We start from the raw sequence: 18406 nt of genomic DNA on the forward strand, positions 1-18406 counted from the left end.
CACAAGCCTTGCCTTGTACCTCTCGATTGTACTATCAGGCCTAAGCTTTTTCTTGAAGATCCATTTGCAACCTATAGGTTGACAACCATAAGGACGGTCAACGACCTCCCAAGTTCCATTAGACATAATAGATTCCATCTCACTCCTTACTGCTTGCTTCCATAAGTCAGCATCAGGAGAGGAATATGCCTCACTAATGGTAGTTGGTGTGTCTTCCACAAGGTACACTATAAAGTCATTACCAAAGGATTTTGTAACCCTCTGTCTCTTGCTCTTTCGAGTGACCATAGTGTCATCCTCCTCAGGGATGTGCACGTGAGAATCCTCAGCATGATCTATAGGAATCGACAGTTCGTGCTCATGGGGAATTATAGTCTCATGACTTGTATCACTAGGTGTATTCTTCATGGGAAACTCATTCTCAAAAAATGTTGCGTCTCTTGATTCCATGATAGTATCAACATACATATTAGGCACATCAGATTTTATAATTAAGAACCTATACCCAATGTTGTGAAAAGAGTACCCAAGGAATACAACAGTTTTAGGCCCAAGTTTACGCTTTTTGTTGATTGACACATTCACTTTAGCCAAGCAACCCCAAGTGCGCAAATATGAGAGATTTAATCTTCTCTTTTCCCATTCCTCAAATGGAGTGATTTCTTTGTTCTTTGTTGGAACTCTATTCAGGACATGACATGCTGTCAAAATCGCCTCACCCCACCATGCCTTGGATAATCCCGCTGTACTCAACATGGCATTCACCAAATCTGTTAGAGTGCGATTTTTCCTTTCAGCAATCCCATTGGATTGTGGTGAGAATGGCGGTGTCCTCTCATGAATAATACCATGTTCCACGCAGAACTCATCGAACACATTAGAGAAATATTCTCCACCTCGATCAGACCTTAACCGTTTTATTTTCCTCTCAAGTTGGTTCTCAACTTCAGCTTTATAGGCCTTAAAATAATTGAACGCTTCATCTTTTGTTTTTAAGAGATACACATAACAAAATCTAGTGGAGTCATCTATAAAAGTGAGAAAGTATCTTTTACCACCTTTGGTCAAAATTCCATTCATCTCGCACAGATCAGAATGAACAAGTTCTAGAGGTGCCAAACTCCTCGCCTCAGCAGCCTTGTGAGGCTTGCGGGGTTGTTTTGATTCAACACACACGTGGCACTTAGACTTTTTGACCAAGTTAAATTTAGAAATTAAATTTATATTTGCTAACCGCATAAGACAGCCAAAGCTTGCATGACAAAAACGTGAATGTCATAAATCTGACTCATCAGAAAAATGAACAGAATTCACCAGTTTATTACACACATCATGCAGTGATAAGCGGAACAAGCCTCCGCAGTCATATCCTTTACCAACAAAAGTACCATGTTTCGACACAACACATTTATTAGACTCAAGAACAACTTTATATCCATCTCGACATAGCATCGAAGCACTAACAAGATTCTTCTTGATAGAGGGCACATGCTGCACGCTCTTCAATGGCACCGTCTTTCCCAAAGTAAACTTCAGAATGACCGTACCAACACCAAGAACATGAGCACGCGACCCATTTCCCATTAACAAGGCGCCAGACCTCCCGACCTGATAGGAAGTGAACATAGAGGCATCAGCACACACATGAATGTTTGCACCACTGTCCATCCACCACTCAGGTGAATTACAGACTGAAAGAACAAATGGTAAAGAATTACCATACCCAGATGTTCCATCTCCAGTTTCAGTGGTTACAACATTAGCTGATTTCTTGTCTTGAGTGAACTTGCGATCAGGGCACTCTCTTGTCCAATGTTGATCACTGCCACAGACAAAGCATCCTCCCTTTCCCTTGTTATTGTTGTTCTTCTTTTTAAACTGTGCTGTATGAATAGGTTTATTTGCATTCTCTTGTTTGTTCTGGTTTTTCTTCTTGTTAAACTTGCGGAAGTTTCTCTTCTGCACCACATTAGCAGTAGAGGTCTCAACACCTTTTCCACTGTCTTTTGTTCTAGCCCTTTCCTCAACATCAAGAGTACCAATGAGCTCTTCCACATTGAACTCTTGTCTCTTATGTTTGAGAGAGGTAGCAAAGTCCTTCCAAGATGGTGGCAACTTGGCGATTATACCGCCAGCCACAAACTTGTCAGGCAAAGGACAAGGAAAAAGATCGAGTTCCTTAGCTAGTGCCTGAAACTCATGAGCCTGTTCCACTACAGATCGGTTCTCAACCATCTTGTAGTCATACAACTGCTCCATGAGGTACAGCTCGCTACCAGCGTCAGTTACTCCAAACTTTCCGACAAGTGCATCCCACAGCTCTTTCCCTGTGGGAAGGATGATATAGCTTTTCTGGAATTTTGTATCCAGTGCGCTAATTACTGCTCCTCGAAAGAGGTTGTCTTCAGTCTTAAACTTAGCCTCATCCTCAGGAGGTAAGTTGGCAGGCTTGCCCTCAGCGGCATGAAAACAAGACATTGCAGTTAGCCACAATTCCATTTTAGCTTTCCATATCAAGAAGTTTTTACCATCAAAAGGATCAGGCTTTAGCACAGCAGCAAAACCTCTAACAGAAAAATGCCTAACATTAGGTTTTTGGAATGTTAGAAATATAGGCATTTTCCGTATCATTTTAATTCATAAATTAATATTATGATGATGACATATAAAAGATAATTAATCACGTCATCAAATATATCCATAACAATATGGATCATGAGAACATAAAGCATATGAATTATATAAATCATATAAATACGATAAACATGTAAACTGACTGAACAATTGAAAATAAACAGATAGAAATATAAACAGCATGACTGTAAAATTAAAACAGACAGATCTATCATATTATAATAAGACAGAACATATAAGATAAAATCATTCCTATATATGAAATAGCATAGATGAATATATGAAACATATATAATCTCCAGAACACAAAACAGTAAGTAAATAAACTGATCATACCCTCCCATGCGTTCTGATGATCCAGATCCTTGGCCAGCTTCTTTTGTCATGTTGGAGATGTTTTGGGCAGTCGCGTAGACGCTCCCCAAAAACCTAATTGACGATCCCCCGTGCAAGGTCTCGAACGACACCGGCTTCGGAGGCACCTGCCCTCTCGCTTCTCTGTGCGCGCAGTCACGAGATGAAAATACCCTCACTCGGCGGCTGGACTGTGATTCTGAAAGACCTCTCGAAGAGGGAAGCTGAAGGAGAAATGTCGCCGAGTCATGCCATGAGTCGGCCAGCTCTCGCCGAGTCACGCCATGAGTCGGTCAGCTGAAGGAGAAGGGTCACTCGGCTGACGAAGAGACAGGCAACTGAAAGGTTAACGCGGTTAGTGAGTGCTAAAAAATCTTGCCTGCCTGCCTGCCTCGCCCGGCTCGGCTGGCGGCGACGCGCGCGCGTGTGGCACGCTCTTGTCCATTTCTCGACTTCTCAAGTTAAGTGGAATAAATCCTACCATATAAGTCAAGTCAAAAGACTCTTGGACTTCTAATGTGGTACTATTGGTATTCTCCACCAGTTTATTTCAATAAATGTGCCAAGGCCATAAAAGATCGAGCACCATGTCCCCCATGGCAGGCGCAGCCGCCCTTACTCATTGCCTACGCGACTACGACTACGAGCAGGTGGCGTAGCAAACACCAAAAGCGAGGTGAAAACCTGGCGAAATCCACCCGCCCACGACCACGAGGGCGCGAGGCCACACCCAGACGGTCAGACCCCGACCGTGAGACAGGGCAGCAGCAGCATGCGAGTCACCAATCGGGGCGGGGCAGGGCAGAGCAGAGCAGCGCGCTCGCCTCCCGAGGCCGCAATAATTTGCCTGCGCCAAGCGACGGACCGGCCGCGGGTCGCAGCACCACAGCAGCTGACTTTCTGTAGTTTCAGTGCCTGCTTTCCGTCGTCTTCGCTCGGCCACTCACCACTCTGCCGTCTACTGGCTGGAGGGAGGAACCACAAGGGGAAGAGAAACTGAAGTTCTGCGCCATCTATCTAAAAAAAATACAATTCTCAATGAATCAGTTTTAACTAAATCGATGTTAAAAAACACAAACATCTAACAAAGATGGAAATAATAAAAAAAACCGCGGCAGGCAGGCACGGTGGATGCAGTTGCCTTGCCTGTTGCCACCAGCCACCTGCGACGCCAGCTCCATCACGTCATGCCATGCCATGAATCTGATGCGATGCGAGTGAGTGAGTGACACTGCTGCTGGAGTGCTGGTGCGCCTGGATAGCGAGCAGGAGCAGGAATGGACGGAGACCGCCAGCCACATGCAGGAACGTACAGGCTCATCGGCGATCCACCGCCTCCCAGGCATCCAATGCTTGGCCGTTCCGGGTGCTTTCTACTCTTTGGTTTTGGTTATCTTGAAAGCATGCTTTCCGTTCATTTCAAATGGCCTGCTGCAAGGTTAGAGGTTAGAGAGGGGAAGATTGTGCTAGAATTTCTGCGGTCAGAGGGATAAAAAGATTCATCCAGGCCCAGGATCAGTCACGGTTCTATTTACAGATATCTACTAGACGCAACAGGTTAGTGGATCCGATTCAATTCGATTGTTTGATTCATGACTGGACTGGCCAAAATTAAACTCTAGTATGGACAGATTAGACTCTGCCGCTGCTAAAAGTGCTAATAACTGACGCATGCCACTCACTCCTCACACTTCCACTCTCCACGTGGTCTTCCGGCCACGGCAGGCGGCGGCGGCAGTGGCGCGATCCACGGCGGCCACGCGCGAAGGGTGCACGGCGACGGCCTTGGCGCGCGACTGGGACGACGGCAGCTCGCAGGCCTCGCCGACTGGACCGGACTGGATGTCGGCCGGCGGGATGAAGCAGTCCGCGGACAGGCCGGGGACGTTGAACGCCACCTCCTCGATGCTCCATGCCTCCTCCATCCGCGTCTTGGTGTGGCTCATGGCGGCCTCGCCGAACCGGAACAGGGTCACCGCCGAGCGCCCCGAGTGCGCGACCATGACGCCCTCCACGGCGCGGTAGTCCTCCAGGGCGGAGCTGGTGGTGGTCTCCCAGTACACGGCGTCCCCGCCGGCGTGCGGCTGGATGCGGGTCAGGTGCGAGTCCTCGATGTGCACCATCAGGCCCGTGCGCTGGCTGAAGTAGCCGAACAGCACGTGCCGGATGATCTCCGCCGGGCCCTCGCTGCGCAGCTTCAGCGTCCGCGGGTCGGCGGCCAGCTTCAGGATGAAGCACTCCTCGCCGTTCACCTTCTTCTCGCCCACGCACCGCGCCTCCGCGAACAGCCCCGCCGTGGTCAGCGGATCCAGGCCCTGCATTGCCGTTGCCATTGCCATTGCCAGCCGGAAAGGAAACGGGGAGGAGATCGTATCGTAAGGTGATTTGCTAGGACAAGCGGAGAGAGAGATCAAACAGGATGTGGAAAAAAAAGAACTGCTGGGACCTGGAGGACGCGGCGGAGGGGGCGGACGGGCCCTTTGGCGGCGTGGGCGCCGAGCCAGGGGGTGTGGCGCCAGACGAGGCGGCCATTGGAGCCGGCGTGGACCTTGCTGCCGCCGACGGCGAGCTCGACGTACCACATGTCGCGGGCCATTTGCCACAGCACGAAGCCGCCCTGCTCCACGGCGGCGGCGCCGCGTCCGCTGGGCCCGCGGTTCTTCACGACGCGCGTCGCCGTCTCGAACTCGGACGCCACCATCCGCACCTTGCCCATGGCGTACGCGTTCCGCACCGACTGCAGCAGCTTGTAGCCACCGGACGCCGCCGTGTACTGGTGCAGGATGTACTGCGCCGACGACGACTCCTGCATCATGTCAGTGCGGTCAGCCAAGCCAAGGGTCCCGGATGCACGGGCAGACCGCAGCATCTCGTAGAAGCGAAGCAACACCAGACAGACGAAACCAAATGCTAGGCTGGGCAACAAGTGGACGGACGTACAATGGTGGTTCCCTTGATGGAGAGGAGGGGCAGCGGCTCGGCCGGCTTGGACGGGATAGGCGCGAGCGGCGCGCCCATGACGCCGAGGAGCAGGCGGAGGTCGGACCGCCGGAACGAGCCGTCGGGACCACCTGCGGCGGCCATGGATGGCGCGCGCGTCAGGTGGCCGCGGACCCAGTGCCCGAACCCCTCGCGGTGGCCGGAGTCCTCCTCGTCGGGGTCGCCGGCGGCGAGGCGCTCGGCGTCGGGCCCCTCGATGAGCGGCGCCAGAGCCTCCCCACCGGGGCGCAACAGGCTGCCGGAGCGCGCGACGAGCTGCTCCCCCAGGTACTGCTGCAGCACCTTCTCCGGCGGCGGCGGCGGCGGCGGCGGAGCCGCGGGCGCCTTCCGCCGGCGCGGGATCAGCATCCTCGCGGGCGACGCGCTCCGCGGCGCCGGGGACTTCCCTCTGGTCCTTGCCGGCGACAGCCCCCGTACGACCTCCTCCTTGAGCGCGGCGAAGAACCCCTGCTTCCTCTCCTTCTCCATATCTCGCAATGCCGCCGACCTACACCGCCGCCGCGACCAAGGAGAGGAGGACTAGTAATATGGAAGAGCAAAAAGGATTTGGTTTCGGCGTCACGGGGAGGGCATGGGGAGCGCGGCGAGTAGTGGAGTGGAAGAAGGAGGGAGTCGGGGACGTAGGGTGCCGTGCCGCGCTGCGCTTGAGCTGTAGTGAGAGGGAGGGCGGGAGGGAGGGAATGCGAGAGGTGGAAGGCGACGGGCGGAAACGGTGAAAGCAGGCGCCAGGCAGGGCCGAGGAAAAGATAAAGCGGAGGGAGGAGAGAGGAGAGGAGAGGAGAGGAGGGGGGAAACCGTTTGACGTGAGAGCGCAGGTGGCCAGTCAAAGGAAAAGATCAAAAGGGTCGGGGGTGGGACGTCGGGAAGAGAGAGACGAACAGCACCCACGACCACGACGAGCCTCCGTGCCTGATTGCTCGATAAACTCATCCACTACACTGTGCTCCTGCTTCACGTTCACGAACTTGGCCGACGGACGGAAGCTGCCGAAGTTTTTTTTTTCAAAAAGAAAAAGGTCGCGCATTTCGATCCGATGATGATGATGATGATGCTCTGGCTTTTGTTTTTTTATTACTACACGGTTCGCAAAAGGGAAAGGGTTCGCGTTTGGTACTAGCAGTAGAAAGGAGTGGCACGGTTGGAAACTGCCACACGGCGGATTTCGACAGCTATACTGCGCGATCGAAGTTTTTCTTTTTTCCGATGTATTTAACTGTTTCTGTGATTTCCTGTCAGCGCCGTGGGTTTCCAGAATTTGGTATGTCTAAATGCATATCATCTACTGGTAGTGGTAGCTCTCCCCATTTTTAGGCCCGCGAAGCACAATAGTAGGACACGATGCCTGGCAACTCTCCCTGAACACAAAGACGCGTTCAATCTACAACTGGAGATGTGTGCTAAATTAAATATTCCTGACGCAAGTAGTACAGATCCTACTTGCTAAAAGCTTTGAACTTTGATTATTGGGCAACAGTAGCTACCATACCATCCAATATTCCTCATACATACCCTGCTTGCTACACACACAGACCCGTTCGGTTTCGTCCCCCAGCTGCACGGACCCCGAAACCCAGGAACGCGAGTGGGGCGGGCGGTAGAGGCACGGTCCGAACTGGAGAGATGGCGGCAAACCGCGCAGCGCACTGGCGCCAACCAACGGGCAGCACAGCACAGGCACAGGCACAGCAGTGCCCTGCCCCCCGCACCCCGCATCGGCGCGCGACGATGGCAAAAGCGTCGCGCGGACTGTTGTAATCTACTCAGTGGCAAAGAGAGTTCAGAGAGAGACAAATGATAGTTCTCTACTTTATTGCAGATAGGATCTCTTATATACAATGGATGCACTGTCTCCCAAGGGGTGTGTCCCTTGGGAGAAAACTGTCAGATAGGGGTTGATCACTTTGTACACAATATTTTGTAACACTCCCCCTTGATCAATCCAAGTCCATTTGATCATCTGCAATTTGTCTTTCATTATACCATCTCCTCAAAAACCCTGTGGGAAAAATAAGGAGTACACAATGTCTTTTGGATTATGAGTAAAACTCATATTGAACTCCAAAAGTAAATATGCTTGTAATCATCATGCATAAAAACCCCTGTGGGGAAAAGTCAATGATGAAGCATATAGCTTAGTTGATATTACCTCGTTAAAAACTTTGGATGAGAAAACCTCAATAAGGCAAAACTCATACAAAAAAAAGAGTGTAATATGGTGGTACAAAACAGGTCAAATATCACGGAAGAATTACCCCCCTGATTCTTGCAAGCACTTAAGTCTTCTCATACCAATCACCTCAACACATTTCTGAAAACGTTGAGTATGGTAGAGATTTTGTGAATATATCATCAAGATTATCACAAGACTTTGTTTGCAAGATGGATAATACAATTTAGGAGCAATATGCTTATTAATGTTGCTCCTGATATAACCTGTTTCCATCTGAACAACATAAGCTTAATTATCTTTATAGATAATTGTCGGTGGTTCAATTGAACCATGGTACGACATTGTTCTCCAATGGACCTCTAGCCCAAAGAACAATAATATGTCTATAGCCATCATCTCAAAAACCCCCATGGGGAAAATAAATGATGAGACATATAACTCAGGCTAATATTTCTCCAAGATAATCTAATTAGAAAATCTGAGAAATCAACACATTAGCCGAGTCTCCTTAAAAATCCAATAGGAAAATAAGGAGAGTAGTCATACTCTATTGTTGATGTCATAATGTATCATCCTCGAAAACCTCTGTAGGAAAATAGATGATACGACATAGGCCTTGTGTTGATGTTGCCTCGTTAAAAACTTTGAATGAGAAACCCAAATAGGTGAAAACTCATACAAAGAAAAGAGTACAACATGATGTGCATACAAGTCCTTCCGATCAAGAGGAACTCCCCTGATCTTTGTAAATTACTAAGTCATCCCATACCTGTTCTCAAACACATTTAAAATGTGTAGTAAGGTAGAGACTTAGTTCGTAACTTGTTTTTCATCTAAACAACACAAAGTAATATTATCTTCATAGATAATAAGGCCAGTGATATAAAATCATGACCACCACATACCCTCAGTATGTAGTATATCATTCTGTACAATTCCACGAAGTGTACTATAGAATGATTAGTGTAAGTGACCATTAATCTCTGTTGATCAACATTTATCAAACAGTAGGTCCAACTTACCATAAGTATGTCATTGATCTTGTACCTGGGGATCTTTATAGATATCCAAGATCAGTATATCCAACTGTAACCAGATCATGAGTACTCATAGAGAACATAACTCGATCTCATGTGTTGTTAGCTAGCAAATCATTGCAAAGCAATATCCGGCCGGATGCTCTTGCAAGATACAATAGCACATCTCATGATCAGAAAGAATCAAATAACAATGATTCTCTCATATTGAATTTCTTCAATATATGTTGGATATAGACAATTTTGTATCCAAGATACTCAAGATAGTTTACTTTGAATTGAAAATCTCTTTCAATTCATATCCTCTATCTTGAACTCCGCCGATAAGTAATGTATGTTTAAAATATGCTGCACATATTTACACTGAACATACAATTCTTTGTGTATCCTTTCAGAAGGAAGGATTCACTAGGTCAAATGTACCATATTTGACCAGGATGCTCTAAGTCACAAAGACTTTCCAAGCATTGCAAATTTGTGATTGGTGATTATGTATTTGGAATCCTTCAAAACTCCATAAATACCATAATCCAGTGACCACATATGCACATGTTGTCACTACATCTATCAACTGCACAGATAGATGATTTACTGCCCATATTATTGTATCGGAATTTAACTACTCACAGTAGAGGAGAATTTATAGCATTAAAATAATGCTTGGGTTTGCGTATAAACCCAGTTGCTACTAGCCATGCTTTCTCACCACCTCATTGTTTCCAAGTCCATGAAAAACAAACTTGTATCCACAGTAAGATACCTTGAAGTGAAAATAAGTTAACACTTCTTTCCGGTGAGCAAGGCTATCTCTGCAACATTGTATCACTCAACAAGATCCAATTTGAGCATACTCGTGCTCTGCTATGGCCATAGTCTTTTGGATTACTTGGAGTGCATATACAATTGCTGAGATGTATGTGTCGACACTTGTAGCTTTTAAATAACACAATTCTCTAGTTGACATAAAGTCATTTTTATGTACCCTTATGATTCCTCGTGAAATCTCAAAACGAGAATCAAGGGATTCCGATAACCTAGCCTCATCAGTGCGCACTGAGCTAGGTTGTGAATGTCTTCCATTCACAGGATAATCCATATCCTCTAGGTGTCTACCAACACTAGGTTGGTTACCAACGAATAGTTGGTCTGCATTTACTATCTCAGAAGGCATAGCCTTCAGCTGCTTGCAAGCATCTTAATCCCAATTTGTGACCATACTTCTCCCCCTCTTATTTACAACAACGTTGCAATAGGGAGTTTAGTGGTGTTCCATTTAACCACTCTTTCTGGCACTTCCACATAGGATTAATTTGAGTGACACCTCATAGTAAATGCACATGGCAGTTAATTTGCAACTTCTTGCAAATCATTCGAACCCAAAGGTTCAGTTTTAGTACGTGATCCTGAGCCTGAATGCTTACTGCATTCATTATAATTTCCTAGCATTCATTTTTGGTACTTGAAATCTCCCCCTAATGCCTGGAAAAGCTCATGATTCAAGCAAGCGTACGGGCCATAAATAGATTCTCATGAAGAGATTATAAAACTTAATGATCGACGGAGAATGAATTCTCACATAGATCCCCAGTTTTCTGTGTGCCCATACATGTACGCTGCGGTGGTGAGATTGGGAACATACCCAATGTACGCATGGGAAATCTTTCACGGATTCCCACGTACTAAAAACCATAGGGGAACTTGTACATGCAGTACGTGCAGTTAATCACAAGTCAGGAGCGTGCAAAAGCTTCCTGACTCCAACCATAACCAGTTGGAAATGACAATTCATTACTGATGGTCATTAATGATCTGAAATTTTCGAATCTATCATAGATTCATCATATCCTTTATGGATATCATTCTGAATACCAAGACAAACAATCATTATTGTAAGCATATTTGGTAAATTCAGTAGTGTGGATGCTAATGTGCTCAAGCTTGAGACATTATTACTTAATGGTCATGTGTTGTCCAAAGGACACACTTCAGGTCATCATATAGATGCACCAAATAACCATATAAAGCCTTCAATGTCCATACCATCTATGTAATGGACCACACTCGTTCCTTTGAAACAATTCAAAGAACTTAACCAATTCAGATCAGATTTTAAGATAAGAGGGACTTAAAATCTCATTCCCAATGATACTCATCAAGTATCCATCTTATGGGAAAAACATGACCAACAGAATTGTCCATAACTTTTCATTTCATCCCAATAATGGAATTACCAATTCAGTCTTACCCAACATGGTAAGTATCATCACATGAAAAGTTATAACATATGCAACACTTTGTATGGGAGGATGCATGTAGAATACAGTCCATAAGAAATGTTTCTGAGAAACATATGCAATATCCATCACTATCACCTTGTGTTTCCACATGATAGTAATTGTATGGATATCTCTATAATTTGGTAAGATAAATTAGGATATATCAACACATCCTTGATACTTCCAATACCAAAGGGGATATGATAATAACATATCATGATATCGCGCGAAGCGATTGTCAAAATATTCTTTCCTCTTTCTAAAGGAATATGAGAATATTTTGTTTCCCCACTTATAGAGTTTGTGGCTCAATTCTCCACATTGCATGTTTCTTCCTCAATTGGAAGAATCCCTGTACAAGTTTGCACAACTCAAATCAATGAGTCTTCAACTCCCTTGATGAGTTGGTTCAACTCTAATCGATGAGTTTGTTCAACTCAAATCACATGAGTGATTAACTCCAATCGATGAGTTTGTTTAACTCAAATTTATATGAGTTTTTACACTCAAATCACATGAGTGTGTTCAACTCACATCGCATGAGTTGAACCTATCAATTATGAGATTATACCAAATCTCATGCATCATTTAAATAGTACTCAAAAGCAAATCATCTAACAAAGTGGTCTTCTCTTAGAAAAAGAAGTGTTGTTACATGATTAGTCCAAATCATGAATTACACAACTAACCACTGTTATCATGTCAGATGGAAGATTGAAGTACACTTCATATCTTAGCTTTCATGAGTAGTATGCATCTATTGGTATTTCATATACAAGATTAGATGCTTAGGCATACAATACTATACCACGTATAGTGTAATGACAAAAGAGTTTGTCATACTCATTGCTCTTCCCTTTTTAATGTGCTTATATATTTGCTTTCAAGCAAAATATATGAATACAAAGTGTTAGTCTACAACATAATGTAGACACATACTCATAAGTCCACAAGTCTTATGATTTTCTTTGATATTCATTTTGCGCTTGCATATCAAGCCGCAAAAGCACATAAGTTCTTTTCATAAGAACGTAAGAGAAAGAGGGCATCTCATTTCCTCCAAAATGATGAGGTGAATTCCCATATCATGCAAAAATGAAATGAACATGTCCAATGAACATTAAGGATAATTAAGCCCATTAGGCGAGTTCATCAAACTCTATTAAATAATTATCCTCCAAATGGCTTAACCATTTTCATTTGTTGTTGCAACTCTGCCGCAAAATATACCATATCTTTATATGTTGGAGAATACCAGGTATCACATAAAGTGTACCAAAGATTTTTGAAAATTGGTGTACACAACGTAGATAATCTCCATGTAATGAAACAATGGAGTAGATCTCCCAGTAGTGGGCAAAACTTTTGCTGCTTGAAAGCATGGTCTCTGGGCTGATATATTCAAGGAACATACCGCAACCAATGCTTAGGACTCCACTACCCTGTGCTTGACCAAAATTTCAAAAACAAAATGGAAATCACCATAAAGGTGAATAACCAACATCACATCTCCAACATATCTACTTGGGAGAACACATAGGTAATCATCATAACCATATGATGTAGACCTCTTACTGATGGGCAAATAACATTTTGCTGTCTAAAAGCTTGGTCTCAGGGCAAATAAATTCCAAGAACTTATTGCAGCCAAAGCCTAGATTTCCATCATGTGTTGAATAATCCCAAGTTCAAGATATGTATCATATTTTGCAAGAATTCATCGTTTAATTAAGTAGAACTTAATTAAAAGAATTCTTTTAGCAGTCACTATGACTGTATCGTCTAGCCTGGCTCCATAGCCCGCGACGCCTGCTTGGTCCGTGATCTTTTTGGGTAGCACGTATAGGTAATCATCTCGAAAGATGTAGACCTCATAGTGATAGGCATTTCAAATGCGGCCTAAAGCACGGTCTCTGGGCTACTAAACTCTATAAAGAATTTAGTGCAGCCAATGCTTAGGACTCCATCACCCTATGCTTTTCCCAAAAATGCAATATCATTTTGCATGAGGACCATTAGCCATGCTTTCTCACCACCTCATTGTTTCCAAGTCCATGAAAAACAAACTTGTATCCACAGTAAGATACCTTGAAGTGAAAATAAGTTAACACTTCTTTCCGGTGAGCAAGGCTATCTCTGCAACATTGTATCACTCAACAAGATCCAATTTGAGCATACTCGTGCTCTGCTATGGCCATAGTCTTTTGGATTACTTGGAGTGCATATACAATTGCTGAGATGTATGTGTCGACACTTGTAGCTTTTAAATAACACAATTCTCTAGTTGACATAAAGTCATTTTTATGTACCCTTATGATTCCTCGTGAAATCTCAAAACGAGAATCAAGGGATTCCGATAACCTAGCCTCATCAGTGCGCACTGAGCTAGGTTGTGAATGTCTTCCATTCACAGGATAATCCATATCCTCTAGGTGTCTACCAACACTAGGTTGGTTACCAACGAATAGTTGGTCTGCATTTACTATCTCAGAAGGCATAGCCTTCAGCTGCTTGCAAGCATCTTAATCCCAATTTGTGACCATACTTCTCCCCCTCTTATTTACAACAACGTTGCAATAGGGAGTTTAGTGGTGTTCCATTTAACCACTCTTTCTGGCACTTCCACATAGGATTAATTTGAGTGACACCTCATAGTAAATGCACATGGCAGTTAATTTGCAACTTCTTGCAAATCATTCGAACCCAAAGGTTCAGTTTTAGTACGTGATCCTGAGCCTGAATGCTTACTGCATTCATTATAATTTCCTAGCATTCATTTTTGGTACTTGAAATCTCCCCCTAATGCCTGGAAAAGCTCATGATTCAAGCAAGCGTAGTCTGTATTTTCGTAAAAAATAGAGACGTATGTACAATTACATATATCAGCAGTAGCCTAAATATTCAAATTTAGACGCACTAATACTGATCTAGACAGTAATTATGAACAAATACAGAGTCATATGTCTGAAATTGCAGAAATAAAATCTGAAATTCATAAAATTGTAGGCCCAATCTATCCAGTCAAACCAAGGTGGCCCATGAGGCCCATTTAGGTGAGGTCATAAATGGCTGGCGGTTAGGTTTAGGAAACCCTAACCATCGCGTCCTCATCCCAGGCGGTGGCGGCCCTTGGGCACAGGTGCGGCAGCCCCTGGCCTCGTCGGCGCGGGAGCAGCTCCCCGGCGTGCGCGTGCGGGCTGCACCAGCGCGCGGCTCACCAGGGCGGGCGCAGCCCCTCGAGGCGGGCGCGCGGCACCCCCAGCGGCGGTACGGCCGCCCGGCGCGGCTACACACGGCGGCTCGGGCGCGGCGGGCCCCGGCCCCCCGGCACCGGCCGGCGGGCGCGTGGTTCCTGGCGTGCATGGGCACGGCCCCAGGAGGCGCCTGCGTAGTGGCCCTGGCAGCGAGCGCGAGCAGGCCCCCGGCGGCTCGGCTGTGGCGGACCCGGCCTCGGCCACGGCGTGGTCTCGGCGGCCAGGCCGGTGGTCCTGGCGCACGGGCCCAGCAGCCTTGCGCAGACCGCGGTTTGGAAGCGCGAGCGCAAGTGCTGCCCAGCGGCACAGCGTCACGCAGTCCCGGCAGCAACGCGGGCTGCCGGCGTCCACTGCGTGGGCACGGCCCTGACGGACGCAAGCCCTGTCTGGCACTGGCGGCGCCGGCTTGCAGCCTCGTCGCGGATCCGCCAACGCCACCCAGTGATCTTACTTATTCATCTTGTCACATTACATGTAGATGCAACAGACTAGTTCTAACTTTGTCTTGTGTTAAGAGAATTGGACCGTACGTAGTACCTTTCCATGGCTGATGATTGCAGTTACCATACCGCTGGAAGCATACTGGTGTCTGATACGGGCGCCATAGGCCTTGTCTGCACGCTTGTCGGCGATGAGCAGTTCGACACTGCTGAGTGGTCGCTCACGGTCACTCCGGCCGGTGTGCACCAGTTCACGGAACACTTTCTTGCAACGGTGGTTTCTCGCCAAAACTCTTCCTCCCTCCAACAGAAAATTTCTCTCTGTCCTAGCGAGTCGTGCTGATAACGTGTTGTAATCTACTCAGTGGCAAAGAGAGTTCAGAGAGAGACAAATGATAGTTCTCTACTTTATTGCAGATAGGATCTCTTATATACAATGGATGCACTGTCTCCCAAGGCGTGTGTCCCTTGGGAGAAAACTGTCAGATAGGGATTGATCACTTTGTACACAATATTTTGTAACACGGACCACGTGCCGAGGGGCCGCGGCCGACGCGGTTCCGGGGCAAGCAAGCGGCCTCGTCGGCCCTCGGCACAGGAGTACCGGCGCGGCGACAGGCACGTCCACGTGCTCGGACAGGCCCAGGTCCGTCCCCTGGCCGGCCTCTCGTGGTGTGTGTGATGCCGCGACGATGACGTCTGACGTGGGCGCGATAGGCTTTGACCTGCTGCGCTGTTGGCTGCCGCCGCGCCGTTTTGTCCTGCGGCTTGGCGTTGGCGGGGCGTCGGTCGGGCGCGGCATCAATACCTCTCTTATACTGTTGGTACCGAACGGCATCTGTTGGTAAGAATCTGGCTCTAGGCGGGATGTAGTAGTAGTAAACATGTTAGGCTGTCTACGAGGGGTCGTTCTGTCATCGCCGATTATTGTTTATTATATTTAAAAAAACCAACAACGTATTATACTTATTTTTTTTCAGTTTTTTGGTGACCCAATCAGCAGTACATAACACGAGAATTTAAAAAATGAAGATCTAAACTTATTTATTAGTTTTTTTTCAGAATCTAAAGTTTAAAAATTAGAGACAACAAAATGGTTTTTAATAATCCGAAATCGGTTCGAACAGGTGTTGTCGTCTTGCTCTAGTTCCAGTCAGCAAAGGAGATGGGAGTAGCCGATACCGTAGCATCGTTTGTTTGTTTGCTCGTGTGCTCCATCGTCGGTGACGCATGCCATGTGAGGTCGTGAGCCATGAAGGTGGAGGTAGCTGCGGACGATTTCTTCAGGCTGGTTTGGTGACCAGTTAATTGTACAGAAGAGATTTTCTTCCAATTTAAAATTAAATATTAAAGGATTTTTTTCTCTATGGATCATCTCCAATTTTCTGATCACTAAATCATCCTTTATGATTATTGGTTATAAACGACGGATTAAACTCGCCAAGAAAAAAGTGTTAAGCGAAGGCCTCAAGAAGCACCAGCAAGCTTGCAACAGTTTGCTCGTGTGGTGAGCCTTGTTCATATTGAAAACTGTGCAGAGATTTCTCGGCCAAATTCTAATCTAAAATAACAGTGTAATGGTTGCTAGTTGTAGATGGGCTGAACAACATGTTGCTCACACTTTACGAAACGCGGTGCGCACCGTTTGTGTGCCAGGGTTGCAGCCGGCCCAGGATGGCAGCTCTGATAGGCCCATTGTTAGTTTCCTGTGCATCCTATTCCTAGATGACGGCCTATATAAAGTTGGACACCGTAGCCCAGAACAGCAGATCGCACCATCATCATGACTTGAAAACCCGATGCCATCGGGCCAGGTCTATAGATTGAGCCCAGGCGCCCTGCTGCGCTCCTTTCCGTCAATTTAGACGGATTATCTGTAAATTCTATACGGATTATCGTATATTTAGAATAGGACATCCAGCAACATTTATTGCTACCTGCCTTACTTTAGGGTTTGTTTGGGAGTAAAGGTAATAGAGTAGATTGGAGGGCATATAATCCTCCACTATTCAATTTTAGATAGCAAGGGATTATAGTCCTATCAATACCCTTCATTCCACTTGCTCCCAAACAAGCCCTTAGATTGTAGATTGGTAAAGAGATATGTACCTGTTGCCGATACTTTTTGGCTGGGTCTGGTCCCTGACCGTAGAGGACAGAAAAGAAATAAAAGGTGTTGCAACGGCACATGAGGTAGGAGTAGGCCCCCCTGGTGCTGCACTGCACATGCCGACAGAGACAGCTCACGTCCGTGACCTGTTTCTTCCGCTGGACCCACTGCGCAGTGCATGGGCCGTCCGTCGCTGCAGATAGATTCCTGCGGCTGCGGCACTTTAATGGTGACTCACACTCACACCGAAAGCGCCTCAACTCTGAAGGCGCTACAGCAACGTCGCCACTTCACTCACGATTGGAGTTTCACCTCGGCAGCCCAGCCAGCCAGTGGTTCCTCGGCTCGGAGGAACAGGCGAACAGCAAGAGCTTCTGAAGATGAAGGCGATCCCCGTGGCTCTCCTGCTCCTCGTCCTGGTTGCTGCCGCCTCCTCGTTCAAGCATCTCGCCGAGGCAGCAGGTAACTTTTCGCCTCCCAATCTTACCGAACCATTGCAGGGCGAGATCCTCTCTCCTTTCTGTAAATACTTGACTACACCCTGTGTGTGCATTGCAGACGGCGGCGCGGTGCCGGACGGCGTGTGCGACGGCAAGTGCCGCAGCCGGTGCTCGCTGAAGAAGGCCGGGCGGTGCATGGGCCTGTGCATGATGTGCTGCGGCAAGTGCCAGGGCTGCGTGCCGTCGGGGCCGTACGCCAGCAAGGACGAGTGCCCCTGCTACAGGGACATGAAGTCCCCCAAGAACCAGCGCCCCAAGTGCCCCTAGGCCCTACCGCTCTAAGGGAGGGAGGATGACCCAGGATTTCGCTCGCGATCCTGCACAGCTTCTAGTCTTGTACTGCTAGTTTAGCGCGCCGAGCGTCGGAATGTCGCGACGGTTCCTTCCGTGCTTGTGTGCTGTGTTTCTCCTCGGACGTGCTATAACCTAGAATAATAACCAATGCACTGTATCTGTGTGCTTGTCTTTTGGGATGTGATGGCTCTTCAACACTAGCCGCCGAAGAGAACAGGGATGAGCAAGAACGTCCTTAATAATAATAAAAATAGTAGGCAAGAGAATCAAGCATGCCCTGAAAAGCTTTGAAGACAAATACCCTCGGCACTAAAATAAATATTACACCATTTCGTTC

The 18406-nt window shown here is 46.9% G+C and overlaps 2 protein-coding genes across 2 annotated transcripts; one reads left to right on the top strand and one right to left on the bottom strand.

Annotated features, from left to right (window-relative positions):
- Positions 1–4551: 4551 nt before the first annotated feature.
- On the bottom strand, positions 4552–6684 carry LOC100383524 (uncharacterized). The gene is made up of 3 exons (NM_001176172.1): positions 5929–6684; positions 5435–5794; positions 4552–5303 (listed from the first exon to the last, which is right to left on the bottom strand). The coding sequence occupies exons 1-3, from the start codon at positions 6454–6456 to the stop codon at positions 4674–4676; spliced, it is 1518 nt and encodes a 505-aa protein (NP_001169643.1). The 5' UTR covers positions 6457–6684; the 3' UTR covers positions 4552–4673.
- A 10827-nt stretch (positions 6685–17511) lies between these two features.
- On the top strand, positions 17512–18243 carry LOC100281029 (GIR1). The gene is made up of 2 exons (NM_001157059.1): positions 17512–17737; positions 17834–18243. Exons 1-2 carry the CDS (start codon positions 17656–17658, stop codon positions 18040–18042), a joined length of 291 nt encoding a protein of 96 aa, NP_001150531.1. The 5' UTR covers positions 17512–17655; the 3' UTR covers positions 18043–18243.
- Positions 18244–18406: the final 163 nt, after the last annotated feature.

The sequence above is a fragment of the Zea mays genome, chromosome 2, assembly GCF_902167145.1.
Source record: "Zea mays cultivar B73 chromosome 2, Zm-B73-REFERENCE-NAM-5.0, whole genome shotgun sequence".
NCBI lineage: Eukaryota > Viridiplantae > Streptophyta > Magnoliopsida > Poales > Poaceae > Zea > Zea mays.

Bases quoted from the DNA above. Each gene is read 5' to 3' on its own strand.
- LOC100281029 (NM_001157059.1), top strand. From the start codon at position 17,656: ATGAAGGCGATCCCCGTGGCTCTCCTGCTCCTCGTCCTGGTTGCTGCC. The intron at 17,738-17,833 runs GTAACTTTTCGC...TGTGCATTGCAG, and splicing joins GCATCTCGCCGAGGCAGCAG to ACGGCGGCGCGGTGCCGGAC.
- LOC100383524 (NM_001176172.1), bottom strand. From the start codon at position 6,456: ATGGAGAAGGAGAGGAAGCAGGGGTTCTTCGCCGCGCTCAAGGAGGAG. The intron at 5,795-5,928 runs GTACGTCCGTCC...GACATGATGCAG, and splicing joins CCATCAAGGGAACCACCATT to GAGTCGTCGTCGGCGCAGTA. The intron at 5,304-5,434 runs GTCCCAGCAGTT...ACGGCAATGCAG, and splicing joins CCCTCCGCCGCGTCCTCCAG to GGCCTGGATCCGCTGACCAC.